Source organism: Balaenoptera musculus, chromosome 14 (genome assembly GCF_009873245.2).
Source record: "Balaenoptera musculus isolate JJ_BM4_2016_0621 chromosome 14, mBalMus1.pri.v3, whole genome shotgun sequence".
In the NCBI taxonomy this organism is placed as follows: Eukaryota; Metazoa; Chordata; class Mammalia; order Artiodactyla; family Balaenopteridae; genus Balaenoptera; species Balaenoptera musculus.
The window spans coordinates 50,406,210-50,424,791 of record NC_045798.1 but is presented as its reverse complement, the minus strand read 5'-3'; the positions used below and the strand labels follow the sequence as shown (position 1 = coordinate 50,424,791).

General features: G+C 38.7%; 1 protein-coding gene across 9 annotated transcripts in view; it reads right to left on the bottom strand.

Annotated features, from left to right (window-relative positions):
• Nucleotides 1–18,582, bottom strand: part of DTNA (dystrobrevin alpha) — a 280,781-nt gene that overhangs the window by 9,502 nt on the left and 252,697 nt on the right. For 5 of the 9 annotated variants that reach the window (XM_036874580.1, XM_036874582.1, XM_036874583.1 and 2 more), the window contains 4 exons: nt 15,641–15,737; nt 5,589–5,748; nt 2,993–3,082; nt 1,574–1,742 (listed from right to left, as the gene is read on the bottom strand). In XM_036874580.1, coding sequence (XP_036730475.1) covers nt 1,574–1,742; nt 2,993–3,082; nt 5,589–5,748; nt 15,641–15,737 — 516 coding nt within the window. Of the gene's footprint in view, nt 1–1,573; nt 1,743–2,992; nt 3,083–5,588; nt 5,749–12,640; nt 13,831–15,640; nt 15,738–18,582 lie in introns of those variants that run through there. The other 4 variants (XM_036874578.1, XM_036874579.1, XM_036874581.1 and 1 more) reach the window with 2 other exon arrangements.

Here is an 18,582-nt window from a genome sequence, read left to right as displayed (position 1 = left end):
AGCTCTTCCTGGGACTGAACCTAAATTCACAACTAAAATATTCTCAGGCTAAAACACAGTACATGTTTAGATAGTACAGATATTAAAATATCCCCTAAAATGAAAAGAGTGGTCAAGTAGAAGTTTCTGGATTGGAACTTAAATGCCAATGTTCATGTTTATTTATATCTGTGTCCTCGTTATTTTTAGAGGTTTGGGGTCAGCCTAAATAGGTCTGCGAAGCCTCTATGAACTTTCCCTCCCCAAGCCCCACAGCCGTGTTTGTAACTGGTCCTGCCACCAGTGTACCAGGGACAGCAGATGGGGTGGCCTTAGTTACAGTTTTGGACCTTAGGACTGGATCAAGAAAATTTTAGGTAACCACCATGCAAATGCTTAATTATAAAAAAATCAAATGGATTTGTATTTACCAGACTAAACTGATAATTAATTCACCAGTTTGAATAACAAACAAATCAAATAATTCTAAATTATAGAGGAAAGGATAAGAAAGCAAACTGAAATTAAAAGCAGCAGCTTCCTGCCACGTAAAATTATAACTGTTTTGTTTTGATCTTACGCTCTGCCTTTTCACAGCTGGCTTTCAAACCATGTCTATTTATAATTCCCCATTATTACTGGCCTTTTACTCACTGCTTGGATGGAGAGCCAAAACACCAGAAAGGCCTCTGGTTAGTTTCTTCTCTGGGTCTTTAAAACAGCCAATTTATTTTTGTAGACTCATCTGCAGTTCTTCTCACATTAAGCACCATCACCCTTCTGTAGTTTTTTTTGAACTGTTCATCAATTCTCTTTTCCAGAATTTGGGTGAGCCCCTGCCCACATTTCTCAGAACTCCGCTTACATCACTTCCTTCATTTTACCCTTTTCCCTACCAAGCTGGGCTCTGCAGGTCTGTCCTAGGTTTTTGCCTTTGTTTCTCAGCTTTGGTTTTCTCTGCCTGACTGCTCTGAGCTGATCCAACGTCACAGAAATTCTAGTGGCGACGTGAGTGATTCTGCTGGCTCCTGTCAAGCTACAGAAGCCTAATTGGGTGAAAAATCTTTGCAAAATGCCTTTTGAAGGTCAGGTTTATACATATTCAATAATTCAGGCGAATTGGACTTCTTTATAATGAGACTTTATACACTTAGTTATTTCATTCACAAGTGCGTATATGATGCTGTTTACACCCACTTTGAACAGAGACCTCTCTAGTATCACCAGGTCCTTTAAGAGCAAATCTAGTAAATTCAGAAGATAGGATGATTTATCTCCTGAACTAGTCTATGAGTCCTGGGAGGGTGGGAGAGACTTTTGACACTATTTTGTATCCAATTAGCACAGTGCCTTGGGCAAGCCAGGCTCTCAATAAGTACTGGTTGGTTTTTGTTACTGATACTCTGGAAATTGTTAGGGGGAAAAGTCACAATGACAAATTGAAATGTAGCACCCTTCTACCTCTTCTGGCAGAAAAGGAAACTGAATCATTCCTTTCCAAAATAAAGAAGTAAGCAACCATGTTTTTATTTTCCTATGCTCCCTGCAGAGTGTTCTGTTACTGAGAAAATACCCCCAAGCAGAAGATACTTACACGTCGCCACGCATGGCACTTGGGGTAGCTCCACTGTGAAGGTACCCGGGTTTTCGGGCATGGATTTGCGCTAGAAAAGCCTTTTCAGAGGTTGGTGATGGGACCAGATCTTCAAACTGAGTCCGTGCAAATTCAGAATCCACATTACTCTCAGTTTCACTCCCCGCCTCTATTAGGTACAATTGAAGAAGTGAAGAATGACCTAGATTTTTTTATGATCGATCGGCAAATAAAGGGCTAGGCTTAATATTAACCAACCTATGCTGATTAAAACACTGACCAGTTATTGTACGTAAGTCAAGTATGCGTTCATTTTTTCTCAAAATGAGAATTGATACTGACATGAATTACCACAAAATCAGTTAGTATACAGTATTGTCTTTTTATCTCAATAATATTATAAGGAATCTTTGTCTTAATAACTGACTTAATTCTTGAAGCCATCTGTTTTTTCCCTCTATAAAAGTCTTTATTAAAACTGTTGTTACTTTTGCTTAATATTACTTTAATTTAGGAAACACAGACCGAAAATATTACATTCACTTAATATTTCAAAAAATTATGAGTATAAACTAATAGTCCTTGAAACGCCTACAATGAGAATAACATTTTTAGTCATCATTTGCTAGGGCAGTGAGTACATGCCATTAATCATGATGTATTAACTACTGTCATTTTTATCCTATTTGGTAATCTTAATCTAAAATAATAGCAACAATTTTCATTACTTTAATTCTAATTATAGAGGTTTTAAGAAATTTAAATCCAGATTTTTTTTAACATTAAAGCTTTCTTTCTTACAGTTGTTGTAATTTCAACTATATGACCACAGTCCTTTCAAACAGATATCTTGCTAGGAGGGCTTTAAGGAATAGACGAGATGTATTAGTAACTGGTAAGATATTTATTTGCATATTCACGCTGTTAAAGTTTTTAAAACTCTGTGTAGTAGTATTAGGATGAAGAGTGCTGCAATTTTATGCTATTTATTTTCTTCACAGATCTTTCTTTAGTGATATTGCAAAGGTAAATTTCAGTTTCGCTTCTTTCAAATAGCTATGCATTCCAAATGAACAAGTCTAGATTAGTAAATAAGACATTTGACCCTATAAAATAACTTCAGCATCATGTCAGTTTGGGTCATGATATATTTAACAGTGGCTAACTTGGGATTCTGGATTTACAAGTCAATTTTAATATTTATTCTTTTCTGCATTTTTCAAACTTTGTGCATTGAGCATGTATTCATGATCTTCTCATTAGCCAAGTATAAACGGTACTAAAAAAATCTAATATCTCAACAAAATATCACATAGACCTTTAAAAAATCTTTTTATACTTGACAATGAGCAGCTCTCTAACAGAAGTTATGGGTCCTTCTGCAATGAGCAGACAAATGAGAGGGGACCAGGGACTCACCGGAATTCAACTCTTTCACGAGAGAGGACATGGTGTTAGTGATCGAATCCGCTGCTACTAGTAAGTCATTCCTTAAATTTCTTCTTGAACCTTAAGAAAGAATGATAATGAAAAAAAAAAAAATCAAAGCTTTCCTTTTCCCCAAGTTTTTATGCTGTTTATCATTTCCATTGATATCCTAAAGCAAGAAAACGTCCAAGACTTCTCCTCTTCAGAAGTGCTTTGGTTCATTTCCTGAAAAAAATACATTGTGCTCAGGCCAGTGGCCTTTGATATAAGAAGACATGGCAACTGATGGGGATTCATATACTTTACTGTCCAAATTGGGACAATTTTACAAGTGAAAGAGGCGGTATTAATAACAAGACTGGGTGACCTGGCACAAACTGGGATGATCCCAGGTAAGCCAGCATGCGTGGTCATCCTTCTTCAGAATCACCTCACAGATGAAAAGTCTGGTTTTGCCATGAGAGCTGCGCCTCCCCAGCAGCTGCTACTGTTTCAGCCCTTACTTGGTGGCTGAGCACATCAGATTCTGATCTCCATCACCATAGCCTCTGTCTCCCATCAGGGCTCCCTGAGCTCCCCCGATCATTTCAGGTACCTCTTGGGAATGGGAACCCTGTGCACCGTATGTCCCCAGAGTTTGGAAAAGGGGTGAGGATTCTTGCTCCTGCTGCCAAGACATGGGCAGAAGATGTATGCCTGGTACCCTGAACTGGAACTTAGACCATGTTTCTCTATGGTAGAGGAAGATTATTATGAGGTTTCCATCCCACTAAGGGTTAAAAGGGTATCTGTGGGCTGGACTGGGGGTGGGGCAAGGTGGATGTGGAACAGAGGGCCAAATTCATAATATCTTTGGAAAAAAGACTCAAGATTCCAAATACCTGACTTACAGATGAATTTATGCAGGATGAGCTGGGGCTGCTTAGATAGGTCACATTTCATTGTGATTTCTTAGTAAGTAAAACTAAATAAGTAAAATAATAAACACATGTAAATTTAAGAAATCATAGTAGTTAGATAAAACAATAATTATTACAGGAAACTCAAATTGATTTAATATACTGTAAATTTCTTTAAGATTTAGGGAAAGGACAGTTTTCCCTCTAAAAATTAAAAAAAGGAAATTATTTTGCATAACTTAAATTATATTTGTACAACTTTAATCATTTTCTTTTTCAGGAGAAAATGCCCTGTAATGGATCTTCCTTTTTCCCTCAGAACAGAAAGTACATCATGCTCTCCCTTCAAAATGTAAGCTTTTATCCCCTATAAACAGTGGATGAGAGCATCTTTTTTCTCAGTCTCCCTGGATATTACTGATGTTAAACAATTGTTTTGGAATCTGCTAGGCAAAAAGTGATTTTGATTAAAATTTGTATTTCTACAACTATTTGTGAGATTGAACATCTTTTCACATCTTTATTGGCTATTTGTTCTTCTGTCGGTTCCTATCCTTCACCTATTTTTGTTTTGGGAGTGTCTTTTTCTGACTGAGCTGTGTGTGCTTTAATGTATAACTGAATTTATGAAACTTGATTGCTACATATGTTGGAAATGTCTCCTCAAGTCTATTCTTTTGTCTTTTAACTGTTTATGTTTCTTTTTGTCTTAAAACTAGTAGTCGAATATGTCACTCTTTTCCTTAGATCTACATGTGAGGACCTGGGAGGATGTCCACGATATACCGCTAATTCAAGGGAGAAGCAAATTGCAGACCAAAATGCAATGCATGATCGAATTTGTGTGAAAAAAGAAGAGTATATGTCCATAAAAGCACACTTAAACATAGATATTTATATATAAGTGAAACGTTGAGAAGGGCCAAACTGTTAATAGTGTTTACTTCTAGGAATGAGATTGGCAGGCTGAGGGTCGGCAGGAGGATTTCTTTTTTTCTAATTTTCTACAATTTTAAAAAGTGGTGACAAGAAAAAGTTTTATAAAGTGTTAAAATATTTCCAAATGAATAAGATCACTTGCTTTGGGACCCCACTCCCACCCCGACACTCTGCAGTACATAAGCAGAAGAGGCAGCGGTGGGAGAATGCTGTTTGTTGCTGTTTGTCATCTCACATCCCTCTTTGTCCTCTTCTATTGACTATGGAGGGCTAGCCTCGAAGCCCCATAACACAGAGGCAATGATTCAACTCTTTAAGGCATCTGGAAAATGACTAAGCATCCTTCTTTATCTCCTCAGTGCTAAAGAGCTGGGATTGTTTACTCTCAATCTTGAGTTTGCTTTAATGTAAAGAGACGAAAGCAGGAAATATCTTTCGGAATTTTTAAATGGATTACATTTATAAAATTTCCTGGAATATTGCTGAAAGGATTTCCCTTCCCTTAATGAGCAAAGGCTCATAAAAAAACAGGGCAGGGCAAGAGAAGCCAAAAGAAGATAAGACGGTGAAGGGAAGAACAGATTAGTGTAGGGAGTTTCTAAAATGTCTTGCAGGCCCGGCTCTGACACAAGCCGTGGAATACCCTACAACATACACGGTGAGGCTCTGATAACTCTAGATCCTGCAATCCTTGGCGACTTATTTGCAACAGAAAAGCAGAACACACACACAAAAATTAAGCCACTTACTTTGCGCAAACGCCTCCTGTACATCTCCCCCTACCCCTGTGAGAGAGTCCTGAGGCGTGTGGGTCGGGGTGGAGCAGGCAGACGCTGACCGGACGGGCATGGGGATGGGCCTGCTGATGGTGTGGCTGGGGGAGGAGCGGGGAGAGCCTGCCCCCTGGGTCTGGAGAGACAATGCAAGTCATTAATTGTTTTCGCAAGAAGATGCCAAATGCCCTTCCCAGTGCCTCAGTCAAATGTTAAAGACAGTGACAATGAAATTTCAAAGTAGGTGGAAATCCTAGGTAATTAAGATGGTAATTCTCAACCTGAGTTGCAGGTGCAGATAATTTAGGACCTTACTGTACATGATCTGAAGTTTTGGTTACAAACTGAAAGCTAAGAATATTAGTACTGCATTCATTGTTCTGTAATATAGGAGATGTTTGCCCATGTAATGAAGCTACTGTTAAGCAGTGATAATTACAAGGTGTGTTTATGTTCTCCTTGAAGGAAGCTCTATATAGGATAAAAAGACATTAGGAGAAAGTTTTAAATATAAACTCGGAGACTGTTTGGGATGGATGTGGTTTACATTCTTCCTAAATTTTCAACCCGTCTTGTCCTGGCATCATCTGTAGAGGATAATTTATAGTTCCAATCATGTCATGCCATATTGCGTATGTTAAGTCTCAAATAAAGAATCAAATGAAGTGTAAATTGTTTAATCCCTGTTTTACAGTAAAAGTTGTCTTTGTCGAATTGCTCTGTGATTCAGGGATTCAAATGGGGAAGAGAAAAAAGAAATCTTGGTTTCTAATTTTTGGGTAATGTTTCCTGTAGGAATTGTCCTCTTCGCCTATGAAAAAGGAGTATTCTAGCAGTAAGAACAGTGGGATTTTAAAATGAGTAAAGAAAAAAGGAGAAAACAACCTCAAAGCCATTTATCTCCTCATTCCAGCCATTGGCATGAAATCATTCTGAGGCTGTCACACCTTGAATTTCACAGTCTTGGTTCTACAATGAGGTCTCTTGGAAACATTTTCTGTTTTAATAATTAGTTTACAAAGGAAGTAAAGTCAGCACGAATAAGAAAATGTAAGAAGTGCATATACAACAGATTAGGTGTTCACATAAATTCCACTCCAGTCCATTGGGTCTGGCCAGGGAGAGTGAGAACTCTTCCACAGCAAGGCCCAGAGATTCATCATCACCCCATTCAAACCCCAGACATGCACCACCAGAGCCGTGCTCTGGAATATTCGATTTAGGTCTTTGCTGTGGGTTCAGCTGCTTGCAGTTAAAACACACAACATCAATCCTGTAAAATGCCATGCTGTTAGCTTTCCAGGGCTCAGCATCACACGTAAAAGTCAAATCTATAAATTGAGAAAAATCCCGAATTAAAAATGAAGCAAAACAGAAAATAACTCATGTGAGGCTCGAGGCGCTGAGGGTTCCACTCTCACTCGCAACAGTACCTTGGAGTGGCCTGTCGGGCCCAAGGAAGAGAAGTTTGCCTGCTTGTGATGCCCCTTGCCCCAGCCTGCTCCAGGATGGGTCTGACTTCCCCCAGCGAACTTGGGCAGCTCAATGTCATCACCACGAAACCTCTGCTTCTGAGGTACCTGGGCATTTCCTTGCTTCCCACACCAATAAGTGACTTCATGTTTGAGTCGTGCTTTTTGCCATGTACACAGGGTTCTCATGTACATCCTCATGGGTTTCTCTCCATGACCCATTGAAGTAGGTCCCATTATGCTAGATGTGCGGTTATGGACCACAATGCCCAGAGAGGTGAAATGAATTGCCCAGGAGATGGAGCTAGAGTGTCCGAGCTGGGGCCTGAGCCCAGGTGGTCTGCCTGCCCTGGGGTGGGGGGACCTGGATGGGCTATGGCTGGTGACAGATCCTTCAAAGGAGACAGGGGTTGGTCAGGTACCCTGAGATCAAGTACCTCTCCCTGGCAACCCGTCCTGCACATCCTTTTCAAGACAGGGTCCTCAGCAGAGCTCCTTGCCCTTTCTCATCTGTTCTTTTTACCAAGGAACCAGGTGCAGCTGGGAGGAGGGACTGGCGATGATGGGAAGTTGGACAGAGGGGTTGAAGGAAGAAGGCTCCTCTTGGCTACACAGGGTGGCTTACCTTCTCAACCCTGGAAGCCAGATCCTCTTCTGCGATAGGAGATTCACAATAATGATAAAACTCCATTTTTGTATGTAATTTACAGTCTCTAAAGCACATTTACATACCTAGTTTTGTTTTACTCTCCCACTAATCAGTGCTAGGAATGATAGTAGCTTATATCTGAATAGCAATTGGCAGTCTAGAAAGCATTTTAATCCCATCTACTTCACTTAATCCTCTCAACAACCATACGAGGTATTATTACTCTCATTTTTTCGGGTTAGCAAGATAGGATCAGAGGTGATAATTACCCAAGGTCTCTGAGCTAGTGAAGGACAGAGATAAAATGGATCCCCAGACTTTAGGTTACAAGACCAGGGCTTTCCCAGGGCACCACAGTTGCTCCTCAGGATTGTGGGCACTGTGACCAACCATCACATATTTCCATCTATGTTTCATAACATACTTTCACTAACAACCTGAAGACTCAGAAGGCGTAGGACACAGACCCACTAGGGAGTGGTGATGGAGCAGTGGCCTGGGGCTTTCTGTGCCCAGGGTGGAAGAAGAGCCTTCAGGCTGGTCATCAGCCAGTGCAGAAATACAGGTCCACAGTCTCTCATCTGCAAATGTGAAATCCAATGGGCAACACATGTTGTTTCATAACTAATGTGAGGCTACTTATGTGGTGTCTGCACTGTATTGCATTGCCAGAACCTCAGAGATTCTGAGTTCTGGAGCATCTCTGGACCCAGTGATTTCAGATATGGGGCTGTGGGCCTGCTTTTCAATATTTGATGGCTGTGCTGGGGCTGTAGTATACGCCAGCCCTGCTCATACCTGTGCCACCAGGCTCTGCAGCATAGGGTGCTTGTGGGGTTCCCCCATTCCCTTTGGGTACCGCACCGGCCCCACCTCTTCTTGCTTAACACCTTGTCTCCAAAGGCAATTTTTCCTACTCCTTTCTGCCTGTTTCCTGTCTTCAAAACTCCCATCAGTGGTCTTGTGTTAAGAGAAAAATAATGGACTGTGGTTATATGTTAAGGGAAAAACAATTGACGGAGTCTAAATTACACCAATGTGTGAATGGCTAACAGCCACCATCTCCTAAATGAATCTCCTATTGGTGCAATTTCAAGCAGTCTGATTATATGAAGAATTTAGGTGGAAGATTCTGTGCTGAAGTAAAGATTCAGCTGCATCTTTCCTACAACTTGTAACTCCCCAGTCATGACCAGTCTTTACCCAGACTTGGGGGTAGAACCCTGGCTCCCTGGGTGATCAGGGCCCCATCTCCCTTTGTCAGGACACTGGCCAGTTTGATGTATAGTAGACTTATTGCTGGGAACACCATCTCTGTTCTTCCTTTCTGCTGTTCTTGCAGGACCACTAGGGAATGGCAGTTGCCTCTTGGCTTTGGGGTAGATTAGTGAAGATGTCACAGAGTTTCATTTTCACAGGTGTGGCCCCTATAGAATGGTGGCCTCTGGTCTGGTCATGAAGCATGGTTGTCGGCTAACAACTTTAGAAGAGTTAGAATGAATAATCTCTGTGAACATCCTTTACTGGAAATTATCCGGTGATTAATGGAGCAAAGACTTAAGGGACAATGGTCCATGCAGATCAATATATAGATCTCAAATTCCTGAGAAGAGAGGTGATTTATGGAAGAAGGAAAACATACATCATACTTGGCAAATTTAAAATTGTTCTCTTCTTAGAGAATAAATGAAAAATTCATTTCTACCCTCCATTCTCTGGGTCCACTCAACCTGCCGTTGTATCAATTTTTAAAAAGTCTGACAAGATCCATAAATTTTCTGATTTTTTTTCCAGGAAGTATTTGGGTTTCCACTCAGCACCAGAAAGGAGGGATGCTTCAAGGAAAGTGCCAAATGTCTAACTGTGGGAGCAGCACTGTCTGGAGAAATGGCAGAGCAGATGACCATGAGACAGGAGGAGGTGGTACTATGGACCCTCCCCCACCCAGGTACCCCGCTCCCCGAAAGTCAGCCTCTCAGGTTTGGGGGAGAATGCAGTGTAGTCAGGCCTGGTTTTACGTAGCAGCCTATTTAGCTACATTCAACCCTCTTTTCATCCTTTCTTCCAGTACACACTGACTGACTATCATCATAGGGCTTCTTGTGGGGATACAGATGAGGTGACTAATTCTGATTGGTCAGACAGGAGGCACCATTTGCCTTGGGTCTTATAGCAGAGATTTCCAGGCAGAAAAGAGCAAGTACTTGGGGGGTGGGGAGAGAAGAACATTCCAGGGCTTGGAGTATCAAGGGCAAGGCATGGGGAGTGTGAGGGGTACTGAAGACACGCTGGGAAGGCCAGTGGGGTTGATGCAGCAGGTTCTCTGTGGGGAGTGGAGCGGGATGAGGCTGAGAAGGGGTGGAGCCAGGTTTGGGGGCCTCCAGTGTCATAAAAGGGGCTTAGTCTTTATCGTGAACTAAAGCATCATTTTCTTAGGCTTTTAAGCACAGAAGCAATTTTTACTTTTCTAGAATTAATTAAACAACTCCTAATTCAAAAGAAGTATGACAGAGAGAGAGAGAGAGAAAGAGAAAGAGAGAGAGGCTGGGAAGGTATGTTTTTGAACACAGATGTTAGTCCTAATATTGCAGTTGATTATTTATGATGTGAATGATACACCTCCCCTCATTTTTGATCGCTTCACTACTCCATAGAATACCCATAAGAGAGGATGAGCAGGGGAAATAATGGAAGGTGAACCTAAACTGTTAAAATCTGTCATTTCTGGCCTGTTCATGTTCCATAATATATGTGGAAGAAGTAGGAACCTGAATGACTATGATTTCCCGAGTTAATTGGGCCATCCAGTAGTAAATAGAGAAGAGAATGGGAGCAGGAGATGATGGAATTTGAAATGATGTGTGACTTTCTTCCCTTGATTGAGACAATTAACTAACAAGTTAATGTAAGGAAGAGAAGCGAGTGTGTGTATGTGCGCATGCGTGTAAAATGTGGGTCAAATTAGAAAAGTTTATACATTCTCCTGTGTATATGTATACATATATACATACATTTATGCTTATATCTGATGTGCATATAGTATTTCACAAAGTGGTTCCACATTTGTTATCTTTTAAAATCTATACAACAACCTTGTGAGCCATGTATTATCGGTATGTTTGAAATAAATTGCTAGAAAGTTAATTGACTTATTCAAGATCTTATAGTTGTAAGTGAGGAGCTGGGACCACCATAACTCAGGTCTAGCTCCAGTAATGTTTCTTAGAAAATTATTATTGAGACCCTACTTTCTGAACTCAAAGTCAGAAAGGATACTTGGTTTTAGACCAGGTCATAGTATTTGGCACTGGAAGGATACCAGAAACTCTGGAACATGCTGTCACTGTTATTATATCCCAGCCGCCTTTGTTATTAAACTTTTTATGAGTGTTCTTTTTATGGTTCCTTCAATAAATCTTACAAATACACAAAGAAGAAAGAGGGTAGGATAATTTCGATTCAAGTTTGTAAAAAAAATTTATTGCTTATGATACCATAATCATCATATTATATTACAGGCACCATTTAAAAAAAAAAATTCATGTTCTCTCCTCAAGGGGAATAAATTCATGCATTACCTCTAACAAGAAACAGCATAAGTAGGAACTATATATACCAGTATAATAAAATACATAGAACCACACAGACTTATGATAAAGCAAGTAGAGGTTATTAAATCAAGCAAAATTTGTTGTGTGTGGTGTCTTAAATCTGATTTTACAAAGAGAATGTCGCCAAAGGGGAAAGGCTCATAAATAAAAACAGAATTTAGAAGCAGATGCCAGACTAAAACTTCTAAATTCTCTCCTTAGATCATGTTATACCATGAGAAGTCTATAAATTTGGATGGCATTTGTTTATTTCCTTGTAGAACTGCCTCTGCAAGATTGGGACATATGGGGTTCTGTCTTTAATTTTCACTGAAGGTCACTATAAGAATCAGCCACATGAAATCTACTGCGTGTGTCTGTTTTATTATTCACTACTCCTTCTATAAAGCTCTGAGTGAAAACTTCATTTTATATTTTATGCCAACAGAAATTTTGGTCCCTTGAGAACTGGCATTTCTGTCCTGATAAAACCACCAATTATGTTTTCCTTTTTTTTGCCTCACTGCTAGAAAGTTCAGAGTGACACCCTTGTCCCTTATGATTAGCATATTTGCATCTTCTTTAGTTTTCGATTTTTCTATTTCCATTTTACGAAGTCACTGTTTATGTCTCTAGTTGTAAGCTGCCTTGGGTCCTTTCTGAAAAGAGGCTTGACTATGTAAGCAAAGAAATGAGTAAGACCCGCAAACACTCTCCCCACCCAGACAATGCATTGCTGACATCTGGGTGTTGCCAGTAATGGTCCTTAAGTACCCAGGCAGCGGTACCCACTGCTGGCTGACTTTCAAAGATGCCGCAGCTGTTGAGGGCCCAGTGGGGAGGAGCTGGAGGGAAAGAAGGCAGTAATGCTCTTATGGGCGCTGCCATGGTTTGGCTCTATGCATTCATCTGTTTATGAACTTCCTGGTCCACTGAGCCTTTCAAGAATGTGCTGCCTTGGAAATGGTAGAGAGAGGTTCCCCGAGGGAAGTGGCTAAAGCAGGGTTGACTGGCTGCAGGATGGTTGCCTACTCTCCACTAGGAGAAGGAAGGTTATATGTGAGCCTTATTTCCTTTTTCTATGCACACGCTGAGTAAGAGACAGGAAAGAAAAGAGGCTGTTTGCAGAGAAGCACCATGAGATGGCATTTTTCTTTACCATGATCTAAGTGTGTTGTACGTACAATAGCAATACCCCATGTATGCATTTATGGGCAATAATACAGGCAGCAAATGTGTGTCTTTTACCCAGGGGGACTGTCTCTCATTAAAATTTGACTTCAGTTTAGTGAAGTAATTTTTTTCACAAAATACAAATAATGTAATACATTGTCTTTATTGTCTGACATTACAGATTTGTTTTACACTTTCCTTTTTTACAGACCTTGGGAATGAAGGGTAAAAATGTGTCCAGCATTTTGCAAACATTCTTTGTTATACACAAACACGCACAGTGAATAATAGGAAAGAGAATACAGAAGAATGAAAAGGTACGTTGAAATCAGATAGGCTGTGGTTCTAATGGATCCATGGAAATAACATAAAACTTTTTGATAAGACCAGTAAGTGGGATATATTGTTATACACAGCTTGGTACATGCACTTGAAATGAAAGCTGCTTTTATTTTGCTTTTGTTTTATTATTATTGTATTTTGAGTACGCTGCTCCCTCTGCTGGCTTCTGCATCTGGCTACATGGCCAGACAGGGGGCTTCAGTTCAGGCTACAGTTAGAGAGTCACAAGGCTCCTATTTCCAGGGAAGATGTATGTAACACCTTGTGAACTCCCACAGCAGAAAGGTGCTTGGTGGTACGAGAAAGGCTGAAAGTTACCTATTCTTTGGAGATGACTGTCAACCAATGGTAGGGATTCTGGTTTGGGAAGTGAACAGTTACGGAGTACAGTCTTTCTCTTATTAGACTGAGCACATAATGGTGAGCAGTGGGGAGCAGGGCTTAAACATTATGCAATGAAAGGAGATGTAATTGGCTGGTTTTTACAAAAAGAAATTCCACATCTTTTCAGTAAAATGGAAACTGAACTGAATATTCACAGCATGAGAGGATGTCGAGGTTAGCTTCTGAGTGCTGTGGATTCTACCTAGTGTAATGTTAGTGATTGTGGTGAGTGTCTTTCTATGAAGAGAAGGGTCTGATCAACAACCCAGAAGAGCATGAGACTGGTTTGAAACTTAGACCCCTGGAGATCTAAAAAATTTCCAACAAATTAAAACGTGTTCCCTGTTCTAAAGGACATAATAGTTCTTCTTTTGATGTTGACGGTAGTAATAGTTATAAAAAATGCTAAATTTTATATGTCTCCAATCAAGCACTACATTGAAAAGGAAGCAAATTAGTATAATTTTTTTTTTCTCTTTCCAAACTGAAGCATGAACATACAATAGAGGCGAAAGCAATGAGAAAAACGGCAGGACGGCAGGCCCCTCCACTGTTAGTTAAGACCTGCAGTAGGGGACATAACTTACTCCCTGCTTCAATTCTTCTTCCTACAGAAAGATCGAATCAATAATAGTTAGATTACCCAGGGTTCCAATAAGAGCAGGTACACAGTGTGAAGGAATGAAGGTGGGGGAAACCTCAATGCGGTTTTGAGGGCAGGTCAAGCCTCTTCTCCTGGTGACTTTAGTTCCAAGTCTATCTAGATATTTGAGACTACAGACCCATCTCTTTCCTCCATGCATCCAACCATCCTTCAACATGATTTCTCTCTCTATCCTGCTGTTGGTACATCCTGATACCATAGACTATGCTTAATTAGGCTACATTGATGCCAAGATAGCTGGTGGTAAATAGACTCCTATCCCATTGCTACAGTGACAGAAGCTAGAGAAGTAGAACCAGGGGGCTGTTTTCGGTTTCCTGTCATTCAGTGAAGGGAAAGATGGGATGGGCCCACTTCATTTGGTAGATTTGGAAAAACAAAAACCAGAAAGAGCTTTTCTAGATCATAAAATGATATAATAGGGCAGAAACAGCAAGAGGTTATTAATTATCTAGTCCTGTCTTAACATAGATAGTACAACAAAAACTGAATTCTGCACTTTATATGTCTAATACAATGAACAGTAAATTTTGTTTAGTAAAGATAAAGCATTCCTGACACTGATGGCAGGAAAAGTCGACTAAGGACTATAAAAGAATAAAGAAAACAAAAGAAAAAAGTGTTACACTTACATCAGTGCCTGGGACACAGTAGGTTCCAACAAATATTTGTTAACTATTTAATTTTTTTTAATTAAAAAATAAATGAAGAAAGGAAGGAAGGGAGAGAGAAAGAAAAGTAAGAAAAGGAAAGGGAAGGAAAGAAAGGGAAAGAAAGAAAGAAAGAAAACAATACAGAAACAATAAATGATGGGGTGTCAGGGATGTGGGAGATCCAGGGACTGAAAGGCAGGACATCTTGTCTCACAAGTGAGTTGTCCCAGAGACTTTGCCTATGTCCTTTTATCAGAAGTTTTAGTTCCTGCCTTTGGCATGTCACAGTTCCAGTCTATACTGGTTCATGCTTATTTACATCAGGCAGGATGACAACAGAGCACTGAAACCTCTGCTGGGGCAATCATGGACATGAGGCCATAATTAGTCTACTTTTGAGTTGAAATGCAATTTAGTGCATACTGAAGAAGGGAATAAGATTTATGAAAGAAAGAATGCCACTTCCCAATGAGAATTATTATTATAACACTCTGCAGAGGACTTCTATAGATCATCTTATTAAATGTTCTACCTGCAGAAAAGTTAAGGAGATATTCCCATTTACAATTTGCATTTGAAACCCAGAGAAGTTATGTGACTTGCCGCTAAAGCCACACAGATTTGACGACATTTACTGAAATTAACAAAGTTACTCCTCTTAATAAAACTATAATCACCAAAATTATTTAATGGCTGTATCTTCATTTTCTGAATTAGAGTCTAGCTTCTGTTCAGATGAGTCAGAATTTCTGAAGGCTATGAAATGTAAAATATTTCCAAATAAATCCAGTTTTATTACTTCTAAGGACAAAAGGAACTGTAAATGAGCCAACTGGAAATAAGTTGTGCCATGAAGGTCCTCAGTAGTCTGGTTCCAGGAAATGGATAAGAATGAGCCTGATAATTGACTGCTATCATTTGATGTGTCTAAGAAAAGATACTAAAACTGAGTTTGAAACCACATTTTGGAGGAACTCACATATAGTAATTGAAAAAAACATTGCACATTATGTGCAAATTTCTTTTATTTTTTTAATTAAAAAATATTTTTACAAATGCCATAGTCGTAGGTCTAGGAAACATTTATTTGAAACATCTTACCTTTAGTAGCTTCATGAGACCTTCTAACTGGACCATTAGCTCTCTCCGGCTCTCCTGGAGAGCAGACATTCTCTGTTCCAGCTCATCCTTGCGCTGTCTAAGAAAGAAGCAGTTGTCATCAGAAATAGCATTCAATTCACTGAGCTAATCACATTTGCCAGTCTTGTGGACTGCTAGAAAAAGGGCATCTCTGGGTCTTTGACATAGGTTACCAGGCAGGGAAATGTCAAATGAATGAACAATTATAGCTTGGGTGTATGTTTATTTGTTTAAAGTCATACTAAAACAAAATTAAACTCTTATTGGATATTTACCCCCATCTACCCTGAATTAACTATTTAATGAAATCTTTTCTGAATGCTTATTATGTCATGGGCCCTGTGCTGTGCCATTGGGTCCCCTTGAGATAACAAACAAAAACCAAACTGTCACTGAAAAAGGCCAATCCCTCAGATCCTCCGAACACAAGGACCCTTTTGTAAATCTCACAGAAAACACTGATCACCTTAGTGTCTGGAAATCAGATTTAGAATAGTACATTTTTCATCTCTTCAATTCTTAGTATGCAATGTGGTGCCTTTCAGAGGAGAAATATTCGTGGTATAGTTTTTATATTCGATATAAATCTTCTGGCTTGGGTTTGGCTGCATAGAGTGAGGTCAGAAAAAAAGGAGTTCCTATACAGTTGTTCTAATAATCTACAAGGTTTGTGTTTGCTTAATTTTGGTTTGTTTTGCAGAACTTCTATCAGCTGTCAGCAAGAATGAAAACAATGAAGGACACGAATATTAATGATTCACATTTCTGAAGTATAAGTATATTTTCCAAATCTATTTCAAATCTATTATTTCATGACCATTAGTGAAAAAGTAATATATACATTTTTTCCTTGCCCCAAAGGCTTCTGTCTGATTTTGAAATATTGGAAATTATATTTTAAAAAGTGTGTGGATGCTTTAACCATGTATGTGTTAATGTATGAATAAGTATGCCTAATCTCAATGGCACAGACACAATATTAAGTGGAGCTATAGCAGGGACTCTGAAATGAAAAACTGACAATATAAAAATGTCACACTGAGTTAGGTCAATGACTCATCCAATTAAAAGATATTTTGTGGGAGGACAGGTTATGGATATAAAGGAGACATTTTTAATTTGCTTTCATATAGGCCTTCTCTATAATGAATTATGAATTTAAAACTTATAAACACATCACTCTTTTTGAAAATATTTATATTTTTGGCTTTTATTGCCATTTAAAGCTTATTCCAGAGCAATCCTTCCTTTGATTTTCTTTACAATTGCCTCTTTTCTGAATCCCAAGGACAAGGAACATCATAATTTTATAGACTTTAATGGTATCTTATTTTAGTCTTTGGCCTTCCTGGTCTGTAGCATTCTAATTTTGAAAGTCTTGCCTAATTCGAAAATATTCTTCAATGACAAACCCATTAGCTGTTTTTTCTTTGACCTTGTCTGCACATGGTGTTCCAGCTACATCCTCAGAAGGGATTGGCAGAAGAGTAGATAATGTTTCTGATTTATTTCCAGTTCTCTTCTAGATACTGTTCTATAAATTTTGGCCTTTTGATCATAAGAGCACTTCGAGAAGAAGGTTGAAGCAAACTTCTAATATTATAGGTAAGAAATATTAAGAGAAGCATCCAAAAACTATCAGAAAAAGTTAGCTTATAGTAATCTGTAATTAACCAACATTGAAAAAAACCTTACTTGTACATTTATCTTACAGTAGTACTCTTTCAAAACATGACATTTACTCTTTCATGCATTTGATTGAATTAAATTTTTTAAAAAACATTCATTTAATAATATCTTCTCTATAAGTGTTTATACCAGTGGTTACCAAATGTGGGTAACACATGTAGCCTCCACTGTTCCAAGGAATAATGAGAAAACAAGGACTAAGTAGTGATTTAATTTTCATAGAGCTAAAAATATTCATGTCTGAACGAATGCCTTTTATTCTGTTATTCTGTCAGATTATTTCTAACTTTGTGTGTGTGTTAAAACCTACTTTCTTTAGGACAGTATTGGGACAATAGGCAAAATTTTAATATGAACTGTATATTAGATAGTAATAAATAACAATATTAACTTTCCTGAATTTGATGATGATACCATGGTTATACAAGAGAATGTCTTCTTTTTTCTTAGAAAATACATACATAAGTATTTAGGGGTAAAGTGTTATAATGTCTGCAATTTACTCTCAAATGGCTCATCAAAAATGCGTATGTAATTTACATATATAAACATATATAGGGAGATGCAGAAGGGTGTGGCAAAACGTTCGCAATCTCTAGGTGAAGCGTAGAAGGAAATTCATTGTGATATTCTTACAACACTTCTGTAGGCTTAAAATTTTTTTCAAAATAAAAAGTTGAAAAATATACTGTCATTCATGAAACTTGCAATAACAGATGATGGTAGTTTAAAAATGTCATTATATGGTAAAACAAAAAGTACTCAACTTTATGTTGTTTCTCCAAAATAATAAAAAAAATTAAGCTGGTCTAATGAAATTCAAGTCTGGAAACCACAGACTTGCATCAGAGATTACGATTCCATTTTTAATTGGTGAAACAAAAAAGAGTCTCTTTATATTAATACATTTTCTTGAAGAATAATTTTATATACTTTGAAAAGAATGCCATGTGTATAATATGATGCTTATTTTTTAGGCAAGGGATAGATATGAAAATTTATACTTGTTTTTCTTAAGATTTGTAGTGTCAAGTTGCTTCTGCAGTTCTCATTAATGTTTTCTTCATGATAGAACATGGTATTGTCTTTGCAAACATAGTTCTTTAGCTGTCTTTAATGGTTCTGCGGTGGAAAGGCTCACTAGATCACCTTGCAAAATTTCCCTCAGATACTCCCTCCAATATGGGAAGGAAAGACCTGGGGAACCACATGGA